Here is a 27386-nt window from a genome sequence, read left to right as displayed (position 1 = left end):
AAGAGTTATCTTAGTTTATTCAAGTTATGCTTAGAAAAGAAAACAGTGATGACGAATGACATATCTATTACTTGCATCATTATCACAAAACAACAGTAAATGCATGAAAAGGGAGGTAATTATATAGATGCTTAGCACCGAGAAGGTACTAAGATGTTCAAAATCTCCATACAAGATCGGGTGCTTGTGTTGATTAGTGATCGTTTAAAACAACATATTTCAGGCGAAAACATTAAGTACTTACGTCTCATGTCAAAATTAGTATAAATTACAAAAATTACGAAAAATAGTCCAGCGGAAGACGTACTAGATATATTTTTAACAAGAAATCAGTCACAATTACGTTCTGACATTTTGTGTTTAAAAATGGCGGACGCTTAATGTAAGTCGAAGGAGTTGAGTCAGTTTGTCATGTTGAATTGATCGCAAGATTTCACAAGATTTCCAGCTACGGTATTACTGGAAATGTTTTCTCAATCATTAAATCATTTCTCTCCGATAGGTTCATAAGAGTAGTGGTTGATGGGCAGAAATCTGAGGCCCACAGTATTAATGCTGGGATCGCTCAGGGGTCCATCCTGGGTCCAACTCTCTTCCTGATCTACATCAATGATCTCCCAAAACACATACTTAAATCATTCGTTGACATCTATGCTGATGACACAACCATCTATGGCAACACATCAAAGGCCGTAAATGACAAAGTTCTCTCTAATTCTCTCTCCTCTGATCTTGAGCACGTGGTACAATGGGGGAAGAGGTGGCTGGTCACTTTTAATGCGTCCAAAACCAAGCTTCTATCTTTACATCATCAACGCACTAATCCCCATCTGGCATCAATTGAAATGGATGACTCTTGTCTTGGAGAGGTTCCATGTTTTGACAAGCTTCTGGGTTTGACCTTTACTCCTGATCTGAAATGGAACACGTACATCAAATCTGTTGCCAGGGACGCTGGGAAAATGGTGGAATCCTTCTACCACTCCAGAAGATATCTCACTACTGATGCAATTCTCTATCTTTATAAAAGCCAAGTACATCCAAGGATGGAGTACTGCTGCCACATCTGGGCAGGAGCTGCTAAAAACAGCCTATCCTGCCTTGACAGAGTACAAAATAGACTTCGTGGTTTAGTGGGGGGTGCCCTTTTCTCTTTCCTGCAACGTCTCTCCCACAGAAGAGACGTTGCAAGCCTGTCTTTGTTTTATCGTTATTTCCATGGCAGGTGCTCGTCTGAGCTCCAATCCCTCGTCCCCCTTGCCAATCTTTCACGGGAAACACCCGTCTGGCTAAAACTACTGTCAATAATTTTCCCCACTCTTTATCTGTGCCTAAATTCAAACGTAGATTTCATGAGCAAAGCTTCTTTCTTATAACTGCATGCAAGTGGAACTCTCTGCCGCTTGCCTGTTTCCCACCTGACTACAACTTGGACGTCTTCAGGTCCAACATAAACAAACTCCTGACAAACCGTCCCCTTAAGTAAGACACTCTATCAAAACCCCCAATACTAATGATTACTACAATACTATCTCATTGATTACTGTACACGCAATAACGCTTATCTCTGAGTGGCCTTCGGGCCTTGATAAGTGGTGACCCCCATGTAAAAAAAAAAAATCCCACAACTCTTCCACTATAAACCTTACTTGTATATTTTTTTATTTAATTGGAATTCATTATTGAGACGAATATTATTTCTTTCTTTCTTTATTTATTGCGGACGATTATCCTCATCTTTCTTAGTTGTTGTTTCACGATGTTTCGGACAACTATTCCTCTGGCTTTCGTCAGGTGGTGAGACCAAAAACAACTATGGAAGGCAGTAATTACTGGGAATGCAGTTAGGAGATTCGGAGTTCCTTTCTTGTCACGGTTACCAGCTGACGAAGGCCAGAGGAATAGTTGGCCGAAACGTCGTGAAACCACAACTAAAAAAGATGAGGATAATAGTCCACAATAAATAAATGAAAGCGCACTTGATAATTTGATTAACTCTGTTTTTATTTGTAATTATTTTTTTTGTAACTTTTAGAATGTATATTAATTTCGATATAGCACGTAAGTGCGTAATGTTTTCACCTGAAATGCGTTGGTTTAAAAGTTCGCTGGTCTACAACAGCATAGTAAAAAGGTTATGCAACAGAATGGGAATCAGTTGACTAAAGTCACGTCATGTTAATCCTGTTTCTCGTGTTGCGTGCCAATTAGACTTCCTCTTGTTTAAGACAAAGCAAGGGTAATGCAGAGTTTCCATGTCAAGTACCAGCCAATTATGGCTCTTAATACATCGGAACAATTGAGCTTAGGATAAGGGCTGGGAGGGAAGTACGATTTTCAAGCGAAAACTTCAAGTCTTTTCTTCAAGTGTGTCAGTGGACTAAAATGACAGAATGGCTCATTTACGCTCGGAACTTGTGATCATGACTACGCAGCGAGACTGCCCACAGGTCTAATTATTTTATCCAGAACCTTGAGTATTAGAGTCATTACTTCTATCCCTCCCGAGAAAAGATTACCCTCCAGATATAATTTATTTTGAATTATTTACTCCGCAATCTAAAGCCTGATTGACCGTACAAGAAACATCAATGCAACTTACATGGAATTCGTCCATTCAGAAGTTCTTGCTGCTCTTTCTTTTGCTTCGTGGAAACTCTTGCTTGTAAAAATGAAGACATCAATGAATAATGTCAATTACAATTATTTGTCTTCTTGGCCTTCGGGACAAGATCAAAGTGTAGTATCTGTTCCGGCAGATACTGCAAGCTATGACTAGCAAAGACCAGATGTGGGGGCAACCCCACATGCCTGACCATTAACCAGCTCCCATTTCCCACCTCTCGGGAGCTGGTCCCCTTTTTCCCTTCCCCCTCCCTTCACTCCTCACATTAAAACTCGGCCTTGTGCCTAATTTGCTCGGTGGAGGAGCAAATAAATACCATCTGTTCTTCAGATGCTGCACTTCTATTTCTTGTTCTCTTTCGGTGGAGGAGAAATCCTTCACGACTGAGACAATTTTCATTTTTGTACCTTTTCTCCACGTTAAAAAACGACCCTGGTGTCTAACTCTGTCCCGTGGGGAGGCATAGTAAATAGGTACAATTATTTGTCTTAAAGATTTCGGAGACATGAGGATATGGATATAAGTCAGAGTCTTATAATAATTTGGATCTATTAATAATTTTACGGCCGAATGATATAATAAGAATTAAATTTGATTTTCAAAATCTAATTTACAAAATTCACTATGTTTGTCTGTCGCCATGTTTTCAAACTCTATCTCTTCCGAAACTAAAAGTCGTAAAACGGCGCTAGGGTCCTCAAATAATTGGATTTTTATGGAATGTTTTTTATGGGTTTTTAGCCGGTTAAAATAGTTTTTAAAGGGTCAGAAATGGTTTTTAGCCGGTTAAAATAGTTTTTAAGGGGTCAGAAATGTTTTTTAGCCGGTTAAAATAGTTTTTAAGAGGTCAGAAATGGTTTTTAGCCGGTTAAAATAGTTTTTAAGGGGTCAGAAATGGTTTTTAGCCGGTTAAAATAGTTTTTAAGGGGTCAGAAATGGTTTTTAGCCGGTTAAAATAGTTTTTAAGGGGTCAGAAATGGTTTTTAGTCGGTTAAAATAGTTTTTAAGGGGTCAGAAATGGTTTTTAGCCGGTTAAAATAGTTTTTAAGGGGTCAGAAATGGTTTTTAGCCGGTTAAAATAGTTTTTAAGGGGTCAGAAATGGTTTTTAGCCGGTTAAAATAGTTTTTAAGGGGTCAAAAATGATTTTTTTTTTTAATCGTTGTACATTTTGTTCATTCGTCTTAGTTTATTTTTAGTCAGTTCATATGCGCGTCACATTGGTACAGTGGTAACGTCACCAGCTTTAAATGCTACAGTTTTGCTTTCGGTTTCAATTCTTGTTATGGCATAAAAGAACGGTCCATAAATCATTTGCGGCCTTAGCGCCGCTCTACGACTTTTAGTTTCGAAAGAGATAAAGTTTGAAAATATGGAGACAGACAGACAGACATAGTGAGTTTTATGAATTAGATAAGCAAATATATGCTTCTGCCTGTTGTATAACATTTTGCTAGCCTATCTATTGAGAACCAACGTGTCATTGTGATTATGCCGTATTCTGATTGGAATGATATCATGGTGAATGAATGGGGCTATTTTGAAGTAATAACAAATTGAAATATCCAAGTTCTGTAAGGGTATCTTGTGTAGTTTCTGAGATTCATCACAGACAGAAAATGCGATTTATATATTAGAAAATAAATTTTTTCTTTCAAAAATTTTTTTTCTGTAAATTATTTCATGATATCAAACGATGTAATACTTAGCAAACACACATAGTATTTGGTTTTAGTCATATACTAAAGTTCCTGTGACCCGTTGGGTCATAACAGCTATTCATATTTGTTCCATTTGGATTTCATTTAGAAATTCATTAACTGGTCAACCTCTGTGTGGTTGAAATAGTGATCACTATTAAATGGCCAGGTATGGCACAATCACGTTGACACACCGGTTCTCATTAGATCACCGAAGTTAAGCAATGCCAGTACCAGATGGGTGACCATTTGGGAAGGCTAGGCGCTGTATGGGCCTTCTTGGAAGGTTGGGCGTGGGGCCAGCACCATCACCCAAAGAAAGAACTCCTCGCTATAAAAGCATCTACAAAGGGGCTCAAGGCTATGGATCGATGGATTAAATGGCCAGAATTAATCAAGGATGAAGAGATCCCAAGAGAACGCAAGAAGAGACGGTCATAACCAGAAAAGGAGGTAGGAAGGGTTGGAGTTGGATATTGAAGAGAGGACAGTTGGTTTTGGTGAAAACCATGGGCAGTTGAGCTTCCTCCCCCCTCCTCAAGTAAATGTGTTTTCTGTCTTGATCAAGCAAATACCGTATTCTATAAGTCTGTTATTCAACATTGGTGAAGCTAATGCCATCTATAAATATAAAAGCGAAAATGTATGTATGTATGTATGTCTTGTTTTTAATCCTTCAGGGAGACTAGCCACCCTCTTCACCAAACAAGTTTGGTGGGGGAACCAGTTAAGCCGCCGGTGACCCGACTATGAGGCAGGTAGTACTGGGTTACATGGTACAACTAGCACCGTGTGTGTTTGTGTGTATGTATGTGTGTGTTGGGGTGGAGAGGGCTCCTGTAAGCCATGGTGAAGGCAACCTTTCTAGGAGAAGCAAATCTCTGATTTAAAAAACCATAAAGCGGGAGACCAGTACCCGCATCAAGCTGGTCTGCAGTTTAACTTGTTGCTGGCTATCTTGCTCTTGCTTGTTGCTGGATCTGAACATTTTGAACCGAGAGAGAGACTTAGCTGTCGTACAAAGCTAAGACTCTGTAACATCATCTGTGTATAGATACTCCCTCAGGGATCTGTCTATAAAAATGGTCCTGTGGCATTTTTTGTCATTTTTGCGCTCATGGACTTTAAGTGTCTGAGGGAGTGGCACTCGTCTGACAAGACGTTGCAATCAATCAATCAATCAATCAATCAATGTATGTATGTATCTGTGTTCGATTTTTCTGTATGTCTACAAAAGGCTTTTTTCAGAGAAGCGGTCGCTTGCTTCACAACTTTTTAAAACTTTTTATATCACATATAAATCGTAATATCTCACAGTTAACAACGAAGCTCGCCTGTCTATTTAATTTGCTCGATTTCGGGAAGATAAATATTCAACATTTGTCGCTCGCTGCATGTGGGTTAGTCTTTTTCCTATAACATCTTGGGGGAAAAAAAAGCGTTCAGCAGTAAATAAAATCCCGCAGTCAAACTTGACCTCATTAACTCATTAATTAGCACCTGCTAAATCCAAGTAATTAAATAAATTCAAACGTGTTTCCATTAGCATCTCGCGGTGGGTCAATAGTTAACGTCGCACGTGCTTTTTTTTTTTTTCACACTTTAATTTACAACTTTGCCTCAACGGTTCGGGTTCGATCCTCATACTTACTTTTTTTTTAACCCCCCCCCCCCGGAGTTTCCACACACACCTCCAAACACCCGGGCAACGTCGAGTACCCCTCGCTAGTTTATTGTAAAATTGAAAATAATTTACGTTTTTATTTACTTATATTTTTTTTTAACTAAAAAAGGAATAACACCCATTTTTTTTTTTCAAGGAAATTGTATTATTTTGATTCTTCGTAATACTGTACTCATCTTGAATGTTATTTGCACAACGTTCCAGTCGATGTAACCGCCAACCTTCTTCAAGTGTATCTTGTTGAACCTCAGAATTTGCATGGAATTTCAAACAGAACCATTTATTCAATCCACGGGGATAGTATGATTTCATTCTGTCAGCCATGACTGAATAAGTAATTTGTAATTGTATTTTTTGGGTCGCCCGCACTGAGGATCGAACCTTCAATCTCCAAGAATGTAACATTTACAACTGAATCTTCACACAGTACTTTATCTACTGCGCCACGGTTCACAAAATGCTTTCTCTTTGTAATGATGGTCATTTACTTTCTCCTGTAGGAAAAAATAAATAAAAATAAATAATAATTATTATTATTTTTTTTTTCGTCCTTTAAAAGAAAAGGGAGAAAGTAATTAAAGTGACCTAATATATATATATATATATATATATATATAAATATATATATATATATATATATATATATATATATATATATATATATATATATATATATATATATATATATATATTACATTTTAATAAAATAAATACTTTAATAATATTCATATATTAATTAATAAATACAGCAAATTTTATTAAATTTTTCAGTGGAAACTGCCCCAGACAAAGCATGAAGCCACTTGATGTAAGGAACTGAAAAAGAAAAAAATATACTACTTCAAATTTGAAACTAGCCAGTGATAAAGTTTAGATGAATAGATTCCGAGCCAGAAGACAGTAATTCTTTCCCCTTTGTCAGAAACATCGCTTATATATTTTGAAGACTAAGAGACAAAATAAAGTTACGGGGCGGGCGAAACTAAACCCAAGGTCGACTTTCTAGTCTCCTTAAAGATAATATACTGAGTTTAGTGGACATTATTTTTTTTTAAACAAATCATTTTCATTTTTTATTCCTAAATATTTCTGTTGAGACATTCTTTGTATTTGGCTTCTTCGGATATGAATGTCAATTTTCACAGTAGTTGAAGCCTGAACAATCCAAATAATGCGAATTGGGACCTGTGGAAATTCCACAGGGGACTCATTCATATGTAATATATTGATGTTGGCATTCTTTAGACGCTCTGATATTATTGTAACTTTCTTGTTAAAACTGCAAAAGTATTTATCTAAGCTAGCAGGAATGCCCGGTGTAGCCCGGTCATAAAGTACGCTTAAATATGATATTTTAATTCTTGTAGATTTCGTATATATTATTATAGAGTTGATGTTCTATTTATGTTTTTATATTATAAAGTTGCGATTTCAAAAATAAAAGAATATATCCATATGACTTAGGTGTATCAGTTTGAATCGGAACTGAAACATGGAAAAATATATATATATATATATATAACAAGTTCCTTCAGCTATAATCGAAATCGAAACTGAAACCAAAACTTAGGAAGAATTCTTGGTAAAATTATTTATAAACAAATAAATGACTTGAGTGCCATCAGCTATAATCGAAACCGAAACCAAAACTTATGAAGAATTGTTGGTAAAAATTTTTATTACAAGAAATGGAAGTCTATAACAATTAAATAACAGTCACTTGGATATAAACGTGACACACAAAATCAATAACACACACACACTATCCTATTAATATATAGATAACCAGTCCTCATCTTAAAAATCAGAAATATAAAACAATTAAACTAGCAGGTGGGCACCCGGCATTTCCCAGTCGGAAAAAATATGCTTAAATATATTCTAATTCATGCAGATTTCGTATTTATTATTACAGAGCTAATCCTTTATTGAATATTATATTGGACCTAATATATAGTACTGATTTCAAAAGTTTTTAAAAAATGACTTGCGTGCCATTAGCTAGAATCGAAACCAAAACATTTAGCATTTCAGATACATTCCCTACCGTTTGAGCTATCAACAAATAGATAAGAAAACGTTAAAAACGTTATAAATTAAACCACTTTAAGCTAAGAATAAATTTGCGCATGCACAAAAATAATAGAAATATGTCGGCGAGTTGAAATGAAATTTTTGCATTTCAACTTGCCGACATATTTCTGTACGCGTTATTCATCCATCCAAACAAAGATTTTACTTGTTATCAATAATTTCCCACACTCTTTGTCAGTGCCTAAACTTAAACATAGATTCCACAAACAAAGCTTCTTTCTTAGAACTGCACGCCTGTGGAATTGTCTTCTGTTTGCCTGCTTTCAAGCTGACTACAATTAGATTGTCTTCAAGTCCAATGTAAACAAGTTCTTGATGAACCATTCCCCTAAGTAATCCAATTTACAAAATCTCCACTGTTTATGTATACCCATTAACCCTTATCCTCGAGTGGCCTCCGGCCCTTGATAAGTGGGGACTCCTTTGTACCCTCCCCCCCCAAAAAAAACGGTAAAACTATACAAACACCGTGACAGCGAATTAACCCTACCCCTACCCTAGCCCTAACCCCTAACCCTAACCCTAACCCTAACCCTAAACCTAACCCTAAACCTAACCCTAAACCCTAACCCTAAACCCTAACCCTAACCCTAACCCTAATCCTAACCCTAACCCTAACGCTGTCACGGTGTTTGTATAATAATACCAAAAAAACACCTTTGGTGTATGATTAATATTTCCGGTTAATTTCAGTGTTACGTGGCCAGTAGGTTAAGAGTTTATCGGTTAAATATTTAGACATAAAATAAAAGGCCAGAGGTTACATCGACCGAGACGTTGTACGAATAACACTCAAGATGAGAACAGTCATCTGAATAATCCAAATAATACGAATTCAAATTTTAATCTTCATATTCTTTTTTTTGTACAAAATCTAAAAAAAAAAAAAAAAAAAAAAAACAATAGGCAGTTTCAGCAGATGTCATGCTGGCCCTAGGGTGCTGCTGGCAGGCTCAAGGCGTTTTCCTTGAATAATGAGCATGGAGAGGTCGATTCACGATGCACCTCAGCATGGCACTTCATTAGTTGTTGTTGAGGAAGTTTCACATGGCAGCTCCACCTACAGTGGCGGCTCATGCCTGAGATAAGTGGGGGTGCTGCTTCGAAAATTTTACGTATTTTTTTAATGTCGTGTAAAAGAAATTCGTATATATAAATAAATATTTAATCAAATAATAAACAAACATTTAAATAAATATTCAAATATGTAACAAAGAAAAATAATCAATCAGAAATGGATAATACGCAAAAACATTTTTATTAAAAATATGTTTTTAAATTATGTACACTTTATAGAATAATAAAAATGATATATACATTTATTTCTTTTAAACTTTTCAGATTAAATAAAAGTTTACGGTTTTTTTTTTTTTTTTTTTTGCAAACAAACGAAAAACATTTTCAAAAAAAACTTATTTTTTTATAAAAACAAAAAAGAAAAACTTTGAAATTTGCTTGCCTCCCTACGAGGGTTAATTTAGGAGTTTACTTTTTGAAAATAGCATTTTATTTAATAATAGTTTTATTTACAAAATTTATTTTGAAAAATGTATTTATAACAAAACGTATTTGTAAATAAAATACAAAATAATTTTTTTTACATTTTTATATAGTGAAAAAACAAACAAAAATATTTAAAGATACAAAATTTTATTTAGAAATCTTTTAACAACTTTTTATATAAAAAGAACAAACAGACTTGGCTATTTACTGACCTTCCCATGCCGGTAAAGATCGACATAAAGTGGAGATGTATTATAAGAAAATAGGATGTCATGTATAAGCAATATAAAACATCGAATTTTAATGTAGCTTTCATCTAAAACATACAAGTTAAAAAGATTTCTAAATAAAATATATTTTCAACATAAACTGTTTCTTCGTTTGTTTGCTTCTAGGAAAAAATGTAAACAGTTTTTATTTTGTTTTTTGTTTTTTTTTGTAAAGTTTAGTTGTTGCAAAATAAATAACATTTAAAACTACTTAAAACAAACAAACAAAAAGGCAGGTAGATGGAAAAGTAACTTTATTTTTATGGTAAGATTTATTTATTGTATATTTGATTTTTACCCTTGGTCGCTTGTTAGCTTCACTGCTAAATCCCCGAATACTTAAAAAAAAAAACAGTTTCTGCATAGTATATATTTCCGTCTGCTACCGAATTAAATCGCAACGCAAAAAGTGTGCGTATTTTAAAAAAAAGAAAAGAAAAAGCACAATATTTTATGTACAAGAACACGTTATATGCAGATTTTAATAATAATTTTTAAAAATTGTATATAAACCTCCTTTTTTTTTTTTTTTTTTTTTTTTTCAATAACAATGTTATCATATCTATACATTCCTTATCTCCACGTTAAAAAACGACCCTGGTGTCTAACTCTTTCCCGTGGGGAGGCATTGTAAATAGGAACAGGCGCACACTCTAAGCAAACAATGAATTTCACGATGCGGAGCTGCGACAAGCGACAGTTCCTCAAGCGGCTTTCATCAGCTGTCTAAAGCGTCTAAAGCGCGCATGCGCACAAGAGAATTTCATTAAGAAAGTGTAACTGTGAATTTCACAGATCCAAGCAAGTTTTATTTTTGTTTTTATATGAATTTGGAGATACCGACATTAAACTTAATGATTTTATAATGTACACATAGGGAAGACAAATATAAGGGAAAGGAGTTTTGTTGGTTGTTTGGTTTTGTTTAACGGCATATCAATCCTTTTTCTTGTTTTTTTTTGGGGGGGGGGGGTATTTACTAGCTGTGTCAGAAATTTCGTGAAAATAGTGAATAATTCAACCCCATCTTTCCAAGCTTATAACTCCTCGAAAAATGTAATTCAAGCCCTAATTTTTTTTCAATTAAAGGAGCAATGACCAAGGTTTCATTAAAAAAAACAAAAAAACATGTTTTTTTTTTTTAAAAAGGTTTTAAACTTCGGACTTTACAGGTAAATTTCTAAAAAACAGTTCTTTTTTTTTTTGTTTTAAATTTGAATATATTATTTATTGACCTTTTCTCTTTAATTTGTGATATATAAGACTTTGGTACATAAATTAATTATTTACTTTTAATAGAAATTTCAAAATGGGAAGCGTGAATTATTCGACCCTCTGTCTTTCCAAGCTTATAACTCCTCGAAAAATCTAATTCAAGCCCTAATTTTTTTTTCAATTAAAGGAGCAAGGACCAAGGTTTCATAAAAAAAACAAAAAAAAAACAACCCACGTGTTTTTTTTTAAAAAAAAGGTCTTCAACTTCGGACTTTACAGGTAAAATTTCTAAAAAACACTACTTTTTTTGTTTTAAATTTGAATATATTATTTATTGATATTTTATCTTCAATTTGTGATATATAAAACTTTGGTACATAAATTAATTATTTACTTTTTAATAGACATTTGAAAATGGGGGGGGGGCGTGAATTAAAAAAAGTTTGTCTAAAATATTATATTCGGTTTATTGGAAAGAGCATAAAATTTCACATTGACCCTGAAAATATCGTAAAAATAGAATCAATAGAAAAATTTTGATAGATTTTTAAAGTTTAAAAATTGAAAAATACTGAACTCGTAACATTCAATTAATTTCATTACTATTTTTTAAAAAATATTTCTATTACTTTTTATACGACTTTAATAGTTTATTTTGGAAGTATAATCCATTGAGAAAATAAACAACCCACTTTTAAGCGAGAAATTACGAGTTTTTTTTATATTTTATTTGCAGTTTCGTGTTAGGGGTGTCAAAAATTCCTACAAAAATTCTGATACACCTAGTGCTGCAGTCCCACAGATCCATGCACGAACCGCCACTGTCCACCTATCTCCATGGTGATCGGGTGGAATGCGGACTTTCGCAAAAATTTTTGTTTATATTTATATACAAGCAATGTTTTTTTTTGTTTGTTTATATTTATATACAAGCAATGTTTTTTTGTTTGTTTATATTTATATACAAGCAATGTTTTTTGTTTGCTTATATCTATATACAAGCAATGTTTTTGTTTGTTTATATTTATATACAAGCAATGTTTTTTTGTTTGTTTATATTTATATACAAGCAATGTTTTTTGTTTGTTTATATTTATATACAAGCAATGTTTTTTTGTTTGTTTATATTTATATATAAGCAATGTTTTTTTGTTTGTTTATATTTATATACAAGCAATTTTTTTTGTTTGTTTATATTTATATACAAGCAATTTTTTTTTGTTTGTTTATATTTATATACAAGCAATGTTTTTTTGTTTGTTTATATTTATATACAAGCAATGTTTTTTTGTTTGTTTATATTTATATACAAGCAATGTTTTTTTGTTTGTTTATATTTATATATAAGCAATGTTTTTTGTTTGTTTATATTTATATACAAGCAATGTTTTTTTGTTTGTTTATATTTATATACAAGCAATGTTTTTTTGTTTGTTTATATTTATATACAAGCAATGTTTTTTTGTTTGTTTATATTTATATACAAGCAATGTTTTTTTGTTTGTTTATATTTATATATAAGCAATGTTTTTTGTTTGTTTATATTTATATACAAGCAATGTTTTTTTGTTTGTTTATATTTATATACAAGCAATGTTTTTTGTTTGTTTATATTTATATACAAGCAATGTTTTTTGTTTGTTTATATTTATATACAAGCAATGTTTTTGTTTGTTTATATTTATATACAAGCAATGTTTTTTTGTTTGTTTATATTTATATACAAGCAATTTTTTTTGTTTGTTTATATTTATATACAAGCAATTTTTTTTTGTTTGTTTATATTTATATACAAGCAATGTTTTTTTGTTTGTTTATATTTATATACAAGCAATGTTTTTTTGTTTGTTTATATTTATATACAAGCAATGTTTTTTTGTTTGTTTATATTTATATATAAGCAATTTTTTTTGTTTGTTTATATTTATATACAAGCAATGTTTTTTTGTTTGTTTATATTTATATACAAGCAATGTTTTTTTGTTTGTTTATATTTATATACAAGCAATGTTTTTTTGTTTGTTTATATTTATATATAAGCAATGTTTTTTGTTTGTTTATATTTATATACAAGCAATGTTTTTTTGTTTGTTTATATTTATATACAAGCAATGTTTTTTTTTGTTTGTTTATATTTATATACAAGCAATGTTTTTTGTTTGTTTATATTTATATACAAGCAATGTTTTTTTGCTTGTTTGTATTTATATACAAGCAATGTTTTTTTGCTTGTTTATATTTATATACAAGCAATGTTTTTTTTTGTTTATATTTATATATAAGCAATGTTTTTTTTTGTTTGTTTATATTTATATACAAGCAATGTTTTTTGCTTGTTTATATTTATATACAAGCAATGTTTTTTGTTTGTTTGTTTATATTTATATACAAGCAATGTTTTTTTGTTTGTTTTTATATACAAGCAATGTTTTTTGTTTGTTTATATTTATATACAAGCAATGTTTTTTGTTTGTTTATATTTATATACAAGCAATGTTTTTGTTTATTTATATTTATATACAAGCAATGTTTTTTTTTGTTTTTTCTTATATACAAGCAATATATTTTTTGTTTGTTTATATTATATACAAGCAATGTATTTTTGTTTGTTTATATTATATACAAGCAATGTTTTTTTTGTTTATATTTATATACAAGCAATGTTTTTTTTTTATATACAAGCAATGTTTTTTTTTGTTTGTTTGTTTATATTTATATACAAGCAATGTTTTTTTTGTTTGTTTTTATATACAAGCAATGTTTCCGTGGCAAAATATTTTAAAACAAGAAAAAAATTTTTTTTTTTATGTCTTAAACAAAGAATTCCTTTTCACTTGGTTTTTCTAAAATGTTTCTGAATTCTCTCTTTTCGATTCTTTCTTGGTGCTTGAATAAGATCTAAAGAGGCTTATTTACCATCAAGGGCTTCTCACATGAAAGTCCGACTGCTCATGTTATAAGTCTATTAGTCGCTAGAAAGCAAGAAAAAAAATATAAGGAAACAAGAAAGATTTCTTGTAGTTGATAATGCAATAGTGGCAATGAATAGGAAGCAATGAATAGGAAGCTGAATTCCGTTTTTTTTACAGTAAATTATAGCTAATTTAGTCTTCCATAACATTTCCTACAGCGAATAATTTTAATCCACTTAAATTTGAACACGGCAAAGAAAAAAAAAAAAAATGGAAGAATTTTCTTTTATTTGTTTTTAAGTTCAAATTCATTAAAAGTAATTTTGTTTTCATTCTGAAAATTTTTTTATTGAGTACTGCTGCCATATCTGGGCAGGAGCTGCTAAAAACAGCCTATCCTGCCTTGACAGAGTACAAAATAGGCTTCGTGGGAGATGCTCTTTTCTCTTCTCTGCAATCTCTCTCCCACAGGAGAGCCGTTGCGAGCCTGTCTTTGTTTCATCGTTACTTCCATGGCGAGTGCTCGTCTGAGCTCCAATCCCTGGTCCCCCCCCTCGCCAATCTTTCACGAAAAACACCCGTCTAGCTGAAACCACTGTCAAAAATTTTCTCCACACTTTATCTGTGCCTAAATCAAAACGTAGAATCCATGAACAGAGCTTATTTCTAAGAAGCGCACGCCTGTGGAACTCTGTTCCGTTTGCCTGTTTCCCACCTGACTACAACCTGGATGTCTTCAAGTCCAACATAAACAAATTCCTGATGAACCGCCCCCTTTAGTAAGATACTTTATCAAATCTCAGCACTAATGTACTGTACACGCAATAACCCTTATCCCCGAGTGGCTTCCGGGCCTTGATAAGTGGTGACCACCTTGTAAAACAAAAAAAAATCTTGAATAAATTTTCTTATTCATAAAAGAAAGAAATATTTTATTGAATACTATATATATATATATATATATATATATATATATATATATATGTGGGTGTGTGTGTGTGTGTGTTTCATTGAACGGCAGGGATAATTTCTGTTTGTTTCTCTTGCGATCTGTTTTTTCCCCATTTGGTGGGCCAATGCTTGAAAGTTCTGTTCGAGTGTAAAAGAAATTTTCCATAGTTGCGATAGATTTCGACTTCCATGAGTCGTCTTCAAATGTTGAATAAAAAAATTGCGTTTAGTGAATTGATTGAAAAAGTCGATTTAAATCGTTTAAAACCGTTAAAAGCACTTAAGCGTGCCATCATATTGAGCCTGATTGATGGTTGGTTTGTTTATGCAAATGAGTAGAGCTTCCACGATTGGGAGGCGCAGGTTACAATGTGAGACGGCTAAAATGGCGGTGTTTTTTATTAATATGTCTCTAAATTCATTTTTAGGGTGTCATCTGCTACAAGGTGTTGGTAGATCGAACATTGGCTTGCCAGCTGGAGGGAAAAACGGATTGCAGGAGAAACAAACAGGAATTATCCCTGCTACCCAATGAAACATGCATAAGAGAAAAAATGCTCCCCCCAAGTATATGTATATATATAAGTGATGAGTCGATTCCAATATTTTTCCTGATTCCGATACAAATACTGATTCTGTTCTAAATTTCTGATTCTAATATAATTACATAATTAATTCTTCAAAATCTCTAAATATTTAGCTATAGTGTTGTTTTCTTTTTTTGTTGTTGTTGTTTTTTTTTTGTTGTTTTTTTTTGTGGAAGGTGGGTGTAAAAACCCGTGCAATATGTAAACGTAAAAAAATACACTCGTGGGGAGGGTGAAGGTATAGATTTTAGTTTAACGGGTAATTTAGCATCTTAAAATATCATTTATCATTAATATCAGCAATGGAAAATTAAGTTTCAAGAATGAAACAATAAAAGGAATTGTTTGGGGCATCGGAAAATAGGCAGAAATTTTTCAGATGCTGATTCCAATATTCCAACAAGTTCCGACTTTTCCGATTCCCAATTTTGATTTCGATTAATTGTCCCAACTCTAATATTGGAAGTAAACATGCCAAACCAGGGATGCATTTACATCAAACTCATTTTATTTTATTAGTATTATAATTTGTCTTACACGTGTTTTGTTGAATGGTGGAAATCCATCATACTACTCATCAAAGACAGATTATTGTTCCTCGGAAACGACACACAAATTTTTTTAAATATATATATACACTCGCGAGCAAAAAAAAAATGAGCCAAACAAATTTTATACATTTTATTGCACTAAAAGCTATATTGAACAGAAAACAATTCAACAATGAAACTTAAACGAGACTAATAACACAGAACAAGACATTTACTTTAATAAATGCTTAGGATGGAATCGCCTTCCCTTTTGATTTCTTTAAAAGATCAATCCTTTTAGACATGCTCTCAACCAAAGTGGAACCCTGTGAAGAGATGTTGTTCTATTCACTTTACACAGCTTCCCACAGTTTGTCATTGTTCTCAAAAGTTCTTCCGACCAATGCACGAGATATTATGGACCAAATATTCTCGATTGGATTTAAATCGGAGCTTTGACCTGGCCAAAATATCACATCAATTGAATTATCGGAAAACCATTTTTGTGACTTTAGCAGTGTGTACAGGAACATTATCATGTTGAAAAATAATGTTCTGGGATATTCCTAGCTTCTGGATACTTGGTAACAGTCCTGTTTCTAATATTCAAATGTATTCCTTTGCATTGATTGACTTCTCACATCTAATAAGTTCCTCAACTACTGCTGCAGTAAAAGTTCCCCATACCATTATTCCTCCATTCCCATGTTTAACTGTCGTTTTTATGCAACTTGGCGAAAATCTTTCTCCAGTTCTTCGATTGCACCGTTCGGGAGCATCGGGAGCATCACTAACAAGACAAAATTTTGATTCATCTAACCAGAAAACATTCCTGAACCAGTCTGCATCTTTTTTGCCATAACACGAGAAAAATCTATTTCTATCGTTGATGTTCTTATATAAAAATGGCTTATTTGCACACCTTTTAGAGGAAAATCCCATTCCTTTCATTCGTCTAGATATTGTATATCTAGAAAGAGAATTTCCAGCCCCTGTTTTGAATTCTTTGAACATAAGTTTTTTTTCGATCCTTCAAAACAGTTAATTTAAGCATGTGGTTATCCTTCAAAGTGAATGCTCTAGGGCGACCAGATCCAGATTTCCCTTTTACCAAGCATTTGACTTCAAACCTTTGACCAATTCGCTTCACAGCAGAAAGAGATGTTTTCATATTTTCTTTTCTTAAAATATCAAAAATCTGCTTGTAAGTCATTTTGGACTGCCTTAATCTTGCAATTCGGTTTTTATATCCTCGCCAAAATGCGGTTTTACCATTTTTAGGATTAATTTTTCCACTTATTATTATATGCTATAATAATAATGATCTTCAAAATATACATTTCCAGTTAAAATTAACAAATATTCATCGAAAAATATTGAAAAATCGATTTCTTCTTTCTTTTACTCTTGCCTTATTATTATTTTTTTTTTTTTTTTTGCTCATGGATGTATATTATAAAAGTAGAAATAAAAGCAGTTGGATATTTTTTTCTTTGTTTAAAAAGGTTAAAAATTGGTGAAAGTAAAAGAGAGGTCGTTACAGTAAAGATCTTGTTATATAATTTGTTCAAATCTTCTTGAATAAAAAAAAAAAAACGCTTTGAAATCCAGTGCACACAAGAATCCTTTTTATTTATATTTCGCTATATTTGAATTAAGTGTAATCTAAACCATATTTCTGAATTTTCGTATTAAGGTTAAAAAAAAAATATTAAAGGCAATAAATTATTCATAAATGTAGAAAATTTTGTTCATAAATATTAATAATTATTAATAAATCTTGTATTCAATCAGATTACATATGCCCTTCAAAAATATTTTAAACTGAATTCATATGAAACTGAATTTGATAGAACATCCACTCAGCTAACAAATTAAATTATGTTAAAAATACAGGCTCGTTTAAATGAGAAGCAGATGTACATAAATAGATGCTCATTTTAAAATTTGGGGTATGCGTATGACTTTTCAAGTCTGCAAATATAATTAAAATATTTATTATTTAAATCAAACTACTAACTAATTTATATGTTACATGGAAAACTGTCTTTCCTGGTAAGAAAAATTTATTTAGCAGATCTCTCTCCAACAACTGTCGTTTCTCTTCAACAAGTACACACTTCAATAAAGTTATGTGTATTATAAGAGCTACTCGGTGCCAGAGAAGAATAAAATATGAATTGTCAGATGATATCGATTACAGGAATTGATCGATTAACTATTATTTCCATGAAAATGGCTGTCTTTTAATGATCTTAAGAAGAAGAAGAAGAAGAAGAAGAAGAAGAAGGGATGAATAACATTTATCTGTATCAAGTCAGGACGAAATACACATATTTTTTTATTCAAAGCACAATCACGCACGACAATCATAATAATATATCAACACCATCAAATTAAAAAAAAAATGTAGGGCATTTTTTTTTATATGAGATCAAGAACGTGATCTAACCGAAAAAACATCGAAGTAGTATCAGTTTTTTTCTAAACATGTAAATCTCTTAAGTTTGGTTTATATTACTGTAAATTAAGTGAAATGTCCCCTTTCCATGTAAATAAGAAGAATATTAGATAAGTAAAATAACATTAGGATAAACCAAGAATCGAACCCTGTAGGCAAAGTTAAGACATTGAATGTTAGAAATTAAGTCTATTGTTAATTCTTTTAGAAATGTGAATATTAAATATGCCAGTAAAAGAATGAACAATGCAAATTAAATTATATTGTTTAAAAATAGGTTAGATTAGAATTGAGGATTCTTTTGTTTATCAAAAGTATGTTGGACAAACATATGTAAAGCCACGTAAAATTAGTCACGTTTGGTAAAACACATTTCTGACGTCATAGGCAAAGGACATCTCCATATTATAGGTTCGGAGTTAGTCACGAGATGAGTTGAGAGCAAGTCAGTCAGCCAGAGAGCCAGAGAGTTGGTCAGTTAACCCCTTGGAAGCGAAGGGAGAACATTTAGACTATGTAGATCCAAATTGGAATTCCTGGTGTCAATCGACCGGTCACACAGATGAATAAAGAAGTCATCATTATGCTGTAACTGCTATCTTGTGTCACATCCTTCATCACGAAAGAAAGGTGATTGTGTTTATGATCTTATAATGAACATTGTGTAACCCTTCGAAGATTATGTATCTCCCCTCCTCTGTGTTAAGAACTGTGCCCTCTCTCTCTCTAATATGTGTTAAAAGAAATGTAATGTAAATGTCTTCTCTCCCTCATCATCACTATCGTTAGGTCTGTATTACATGAGTTCCGTTATATATGTGCCTCAATATGAACTCTGCGTCATCTCCAACATGGAACCCCTGCTACATAACATATATATAAATATATATATTCGAATCTCCCGATCAGCTGTAATTGTGACACTCCACACTGATGATTCCTGAAAGTATGAAACACTAGTGTCTGTAGGTATTAAAATCATAATGATTTAAAAATTATTATTGTAATAACTATGTCAGCCCCGTCAGGAATTCGGTTCTTATTGTTGAGCACTTTAAAGGTGAAATGAAAGTCAGTCACTTAAGCTCACATGCGCAGATTATGATGTTATAATCATTAGATCAGTATGGGCGAACGTGTCGATATTTAATAATAAATGTTTAAATTTCAACGATATTTCTTGCGGTTAATACTGACCGTGTGGTTTGTTCCTTGCTAATGGAATCAGAGATTGATTCGTGGCAGGGTTTGAATCTCCCGACTAGCTATAATCGTGACACCCTGCACAGATGATTTCCAAAAGCACAAAACACTAGTGTCTGTAGGTATTTAAAAATTCTTATAGTAATATATTATACAGAAGGTCAGAAAACATCAGCACCATTAGTTTCAAATTTTATATAAATATCGGAGTCTCTCTCTCTCTCTCTCTATATATATATATATATATATATATATATATATATATATATATATATATATATATGTTTTTTTGTTTCTTTTTCGGTGGGAAGGTATCCAAAAATTGAAAATAATTGAATTTCAACAAGGGTCGTTGATAGTGCTCAATCATAAGAGAGCAAGTTATATATTTTTTATGTAAATACAGTCATATCTTGCTACGATGTGCATACCGTTTCAATCATATTAGATATCACCAGGCAAGAAAAATTAAGGTACAAAAACTGAAAAGGTTTAACACCTTAAAATTAGAAAAGGTGTTAAAGTTTTTGTACCTAAATTGTTCTTGCCTGATGATATCTAATATGATTGAAACAGTCTGCACATCATAGCATGATATGACTGTATTTACACACACACGCACGCACACACACACACACACACACACACATATATATATATATATAAATTACAATAAGTTTACCGATGTAATCAAAATGGTAAACTTAAAATATATTATAAATATTAAAGAGTTCATATTTACAAGTAAAATAAACTCAGCCAGATGTAAACCAAGTAAGATCTGTGACTTACTTGTAGTTTCATTAAATGCTTTTATATGCAAAATCCGATCCTGCATTTTGCTAATTCCTGCCCTCTGATGAGAAGGAGAGTATTTCTTCGAAACTCCGCGGATTAAGGACTATCCACTTATCTTGTGCTTCCTTTTTTAAAAATTAAATATGTTTTTAACTCTTTTTCAAGATGTCTTTTAACATGTTTTATTAATCATTTGTTCATATATATATATATATATATATATATATATATATATATATATATATATATATATAAAGAGAATCACATACCTTCTTATTACTCCAAACTCCTAAAAAACGTCATAACAACAAGTTATATTTTACATGAGTTTTATTCGTCTCATAGATTCCCTTGTCAGAGTTTGGCACGCTGAGTCTCTATCTACATGTTCACTCATTCCCCTTTTCGCTTCCAATTGGGTCATTCACGCGTTTCTTTGCTAACGCTAACGTTTTTTGCTAACTCATTAGCTTGCACTCTAACTAACTATTATGTCATCAAAACCCCAACCACGTTTTCAAGACCACAAAATAGGTGATCTCTCACGCAAGCCGAAATCTGTTTACTTCTAAGTAAATTCCAAAACTGTTCCGAAAATTCATAAATCGACTTTGTTTATTTTATTTCTGAGTTAAATTCCAAGCTGTAAATCCATACTTCCTCAAATCTAATTGTTTTTTTTTCTAATAATAATAATAATAATAATAATAATAATAATAATTATCGACCCGGTTACCCGGCGTTGTCCGGTTCATATCTAAAATTATGGTATACTTCAGGATATATGATTCACTTCTGTGTCAGGAAAAAGTCTATGCAGACGCTACGAAAAACTATTTTACCATTGGTTTCGATTGAAATGAAGGAGGGCCACTTTCTTAATAAGAATCTCTCGTACTTGAAATAGGCTTACATTCTAGATAATAAATGCATCAACAACGAAACTGTTCAAGGTGAATTTGTACGGGTGCTCGGCTACTGTGTCCGTTTCTACTATTGTTTCCCTATATGGTAATTGCAACATGTTTGGTTTTTATTTTTTTGCTAAATAAATTGAATTGAACACTTTTGATGATTTGCTGTATTTTTTCTCTCTCTCTTTTTTCAGACATTTTTACATCTTGGAAGCTCATCTTTGGACTAAACCCGATTTATATATAATCTTCATCAAAGGCATGTGTCAGTCATGATGTTAGTGATTTACTTATTGTTGCTTTTGTTCCTTCTACAAGGATTCCTGTGTGTAGACATCACCTACTATGTCGAGGAAGGAAAGAACCCTGGAACTTATCTTGGAAACATTGGCGTCGACTCCCATTTCAGAGACTCTGTCCCCCAGCAATACCAGACCTTGACTAGCTACCGCCTGATCGGATCGAACACGGACGTTGATTCAAGTCTCTTCAGGGTCGCCGAAAAGACGGGGAAACTGTACACTACGCAGACGTTGGACGCTGAGACCCTGTGTAAGCACAATTCTGAATGTTTCCAAATGCTTAAAGTCGCCGTCCAACAGGGGAATGTCTTTACAACAATCATCAAAGTGAAAGTTGTCATCAAAGACGTCAACGATCACCGACCAGTGTTCCCGGTACGGCAAGTCAACTTACAATTTTCCGAGGCCGACAAAGCCGGAATAAGTAAGCTCATCCCCAACGCTATCGATAAAGATGTTGGTATGTTGAACTCACAGATTACGTATCAGCTAAGGAAGAATCTCGAGGAACCTTTTACACTGTCCGTCACAAAAAGTGTTGACAGCATGTCGGATTTGAGTATAACGTTAAAGGATCCGTTGGACAGAGAGGTGAAAGACTCGTATTTGATCCAAGTCGTCGCCAAAGACGGAGCATCTCCCCCGAAACAAAGCGTGTTAAATGTTCAGATTACAGTGACAGATACAAACGACAACACGCCTAAATTCTCGCAAAATATCTACAACGTCTCAATAAACTACCAACATGATCTCGTCACGCCCATAACTATTCTCTCCGCGCAAGACTGGGATTTGGGTGACAACGGTAAAATCTCGTACCAGTTTAGCGGCAAGACAGCAGACGGAACCAAAGACCAATTTCGAATCAATGAAGAAACTGGCGAAATATTTCTGCAGAAGCGGTTTACTTCCAAACAGAAGCCGACATATAAGCTGCACGTGACGGCGGAGGATAATGCAAAACTTCCGCTAAAGGCGGTTGCCATCGTTATAATAAATGTAATAAACCAACAAAACCACGTTCCGTCGATTGACGTGAAGTTTGTCTCTGCTTTAAAAGACAACAGGGCGGCTGTTTTGGAAGATACAGAAATCAATAGTTTTATAGCTTACGTCATGGTCACCGACCCCGACGTTGGACAAAATGGAATGGTCACATGCGATCTGAACCATGACAAATTCCAGCTTCAGAGCATAGGACCCAAAGATTATAAAGTGGTCATAAAGGACGCACTAGATCGAGAAACGAAGTCTAGTTATGACGTCACCATTTTCTGTCAAGATGGTGGTTCGCCCCCTCTGCAGAGTGAAAGTAATTTTACCATCCCCATAATCGACGTCAATGACGTGCGGCCACAGTTTTCAAAGGAAATGTATAAGTTTCGGATATTGGAGAACAAACAGCCAATGTTTCCAGTTGGAACTATAAACGCCTCCGATCCCGACGAAGGAGCAGGCGGTAGGCTAAGTTATTCCTTGCTTAGCGTGAACAAACAATTTCTTCCATTTGAAATCACAGACGAGGGTTTCGTTTCGACAATAATATCTTTGGACCACGAGTTTCAGGACGTTTATAAATTCAAGGTTTTTGTCAAAGATAACGGATACCCATCGCTCAATAACACGGCAAACGTTGTGGTTGAGATCCAGGACGAAAACGACAACGCGCCTTATTTTACTTTTCCGAACGTTAATCCTTTCCACCTGGACATACTTTACTACCCGCGTCACACAAGCAACATCACCGTTTTGAAAGCAGCTGACCACGACAGCCGAGAGAATGCTTTTCTGAAATACGAAATCCTCAGCGGCAATGAGAAGCAGCTTTTCAGCCTGAACCATTACACTGGCCTCCTGTCATTCAGTCGTGAGGTCACGCACAACGATGCAGGTTCACATGATCTTCAGCTTGTTGTGCGGGACAGTGGCAGCCCCGTTCTGTCGGCAACCACATCAGTGATTGTGACACTGACGGTCAGCAACAAGACATTCGAAATGCTCAACGCCGAGCAGGTGAAATCTGGCAAGAAGATACACCTGTATTTAATGATTGCTATTGTTGTCGTGACGGTTGCCGTGTCGGTGGCCATCACTGCTTCGATGTCCATCTGCCTGCTTCGATGCAAAGATCGGAGAAATGTGCCGTGCAGGCACCGGGTGAATCCACCTTTTAAACGAGACGGAAAGCCGGAACATTATGCCTGTCCAACGTATCATACAACCTATTGGTCAGGTGCCCCTGGCGCCAGTGTACTGGATTCAGATACAAGAAACAATCTTCTCCCTCAGTCGGGACAAGAAACTCATATTCTAGACGAGACTGACATCAATCAAAAACCATTGAAGGTTAAATCTCCAACATCGTCAAATTACGTATATCAGGTAAGTAATTTAATTATCTACCTTTATTCATTTCATCCTGTTCAAACATTACTTATATCTGTAATTCCAAAAAGTTTCACCCATTAAAAAGAAACACGTCTTAGTAAGAATAAGAATTGAGTAAACATATTTTCAAAACATTGTTGTGATACGAAATTATTCAAATAGTCGTTTAGTCACATCTTTGAAAACATTATTCCGTAAAAGTAATTTGAAAAATTTAGAAAACGAAATCTGTATATATATATATATATAAAATTTAATATGTCTGTCTCCATTTTTTTTTTCAAATGTCGCCTATCTTCGCCGAATAACTCCATTTATCAGCACCTCACAGCACACAACACCCCCGAAACTGAATTTAGAGACATACTAATAAAAAAAAAACACTGCCATTTTAGGTGTCTCACACTGTGATGTACGCCTCCCGATTATTGAAGCCTTGTTAATCCGTATTTAAAAACTCACCATTAACCAGGCTCAATATGAAACGGATGGTACGCTTAAATGCTTTTAAGTATTTTAAGTATTGTAAACGATTTTAATCGTCTTTCCATTCAACTCACTATTTTATTTTTTATTATCACTCACCTGAGGACGACCAATTGAGGTCGAAAACGGTCGTGAATATGGACAATTTCTTTTTACACTCGAACAGAATGCCCGAAAACTAGTCCGTCAAAAAGAAAAAAATTGGATTGTAAAAGAAACAAACAAGAGTTGTCTCTGCTCTTCAATGAAACGTGCATTTTTTTCAAAGTGTATCTCCTCCGAGAGCGGCACAAGACAAATGAAATAATTGCATTTTTTGTGGATCGCTGATATATATATATATATATATATATATATATATATATATATATATATATATATATATATATATATAATTAGTTTTTTTGGAAAAAGAATTCCAGCAGAGTGCTCAATTAAAAGGAAAATCCAAATTTTAAGAGCGTACTTATATTTTGTGTACAGAAAGTTGTTAGTTGAGACAGGTCATTGGTACCGTCGGTTTCAAGCCCGATAATAAGGCCCGTTTAAGGTATCCTTATCGAGCTCTCTTCAGCCAATATTCGTAAAAATATATATATATATATATATATAGAGAGAGAGAGAGAGATAAAAATATGTGGACAGCATTTTGAATAGGTATCAGTTATAGTAATGCAATTGTTTATATATATATATATATATATATATATATATATATATATATATATATAAAGTATATGGGCAGGTTAGGGTTAGTTATAATAAATAATTGCATTAATATAGCTGATAATGTTTTCAATTTTGACCCATTAACAGCTATTTTTACCGGCTTATATATATATATATATATATATATATATATGTATATAAAAAATCCAGTAAAAATAGAGCTGCTAAAAGGTCAAAATTTAAAAAAAGAAATGGAACTTGGCAAGAATAAGTCGACTTAAAGTGCTCCTCTACGTATGAGCAAAAATACACTTACACGTTAAAGTCTGTTCATTTTGAATTATTTCTTATCCGTCTGGTCATAGCTCAAACAGTAACGACTAAGGTTGGAGCACTAAATGTTATGGTTTGGTTTTGATTCTAGCTGATAGCATGCAAACTTTTGAAATCACTATTATATAATGGGTACAATATAATAATCGATAATTGGCTCTATAAAATAAATACGAAATTTGCATTAATTAAAATATCATATTTAAATGTATTTGATGAACGAGTAAAATACATTTAATGATTAAAATTCTTTTTGTTTCTGAAACTTTTGGTGTTAGACATCTTTTTCAAAGAAGACTGTTCGTTTTATGTTTTCTTTTTTCTTCTTTTTTGCTTTACATTTTTAATATAATATTAACTTGGAAGATTTATATATTCATTTAAATGTTTTGATATAATATTTAATTTTAATAATCAAATATTTATTTTTTAAAATTTTGATATTTAAATGATAAAAACCTGAAACGGTGCCTGTTATTCTGTTGTTTTTTTTTTTAATTTTTTTTAAATCAATAAAATTTATTTTAAAGTTTAAAATAAATTTTATTCGTTTTAACAAAACAAAAATAACACCCATTGTTTAAGGTTCTCCAAATTTAAATATTTTTCTATGAAGATGCTTTGAAAATATGTCTACATCTATTCTGATCCAAACCAACATAAACCGCGCTAATAGACACAACTTGTTTTGTTGTTTTTTTTTTGTTTTTTTTGTCCACGACCATAAGTCTGCATTCTATTTCAAACAATATGAGAGAAAAAAATAACGAAAATTCCATGTGCAGAGTTTCTTTCCCATAACTGTTCGTCTGTGGAACGCAATACCGTGTGTCTGCTTTCCGATGGACTATAACATGGTCTTCAAATCTAATATGCATAAATTCTTATTGAATCGTCTCTTAAAATAATGTATGCTCTACCCAAGTTCCACCATAACTGATCATATTGTGTCTCCATCTACCCAACACTTGACCCTTAACTTTAGCGTGGCCTCCAGGCCTTGATAGTGATTTTTTTTTTTTTTTTGATATATCTTCTTTCTTTTTTTTTTTTACATAGGCATCACCACTTATCAAGGCCAAGAGGCCACTCGAGGATAAGGGTTAAAGAGTGTACAGTAGAAATTGGAAAATATAGTAATTGTTAGTAATGGAAATTCGGTAAATTTGTTAACTTATATGGAACGGCTCATCAAGAACTTGTTTACGTTAGACTTGAAGACAACCATATTGTAGTCAGCTGGAAAGCAGGACAACGGGAGACAATTCAATAGGCGTGCAGTTCTAAGAAAGAAGCTTTGTTCATGGAATCTACGTTTAGGTTTAGGCACAGATAAAGAGTGGGGGAAATTATTGATAGTGTTTTATTCTAGACGGGTGTTTCTTGTGAAAGTTTGGCGAGGTGGGGGAGGGGCATAGATTGGAGCTCAGCCGAGCACTTGCCATGAAAATAACGATAAAGCTTTTTTTCATATTTCCGAACACTAAAATTAAAATAAATTTAATTTATTTCAACGACAACAAGTAACATGCATTTTTTTTTTTAATTTTCCGAATTTAAATATATTTTAATAAGAATTTTTTTAAATGAATGAAAATTCGTTGTCTTCCATGTTTTTGACATTCTCAAAGGTTTAAAATGGGCAATCATCATCTCTACTTGACTATACAAGAAAATCGTTTTAATAATTTATGAATAGAAAAAAGTAGGTTTTTAATATTAATGTCAGAGCGAGAAAAAAAAACTGAACTTTATAGGTATAT

The 27386-nt window shown here is 32.9% G+C and overlaps 1 protein-coding gene across 4 annotated transcripts in view; it reads left to right on the top strand.

Annotated features, from left to right (window-relative positions):
- LOC145242652 (protocadherin beta-2-like) overlaps positions 1–27386 on the top strand; it is a 269133-nt gene that overhangs the window by 69384 nt on the left and 172363 nt on the right. For all 4 annotated transcript variants that reach the window (XM_080105776.1, XM_080105777.1, XM_080105775.1 and 1 more), the window contains exon 3: positions 21640–24129. In XM_080105776.1, coding sequence (XP_079961902.1) covers positions 21718–24129 — 2412 coding nt within the window. In that variant the 5' untranslated portion in view covers positions 21640–21717. The remainder of the gene's footprint in view (positions 1–21639; positions 24130–27386) is intronic.

Source organism: Euprymna scolopes, chromosome 21 (genome assembly GCF_053919585.1).
Source record: "Euprymna scolopes isolate OS-2025 chromosome 21, ASM5391958v1, whole genome shotgun sequence".
Classification (NCBI taxonomy): Eukaryota; Metazoa; Mollusca; class Cephalopoda; order Sepiida; family Sepiolidae; genus Euprymna; species Euprymna scolopes.
This window is presented reverse-complemented; position numbering and strand designations above follow the sequence as displayed.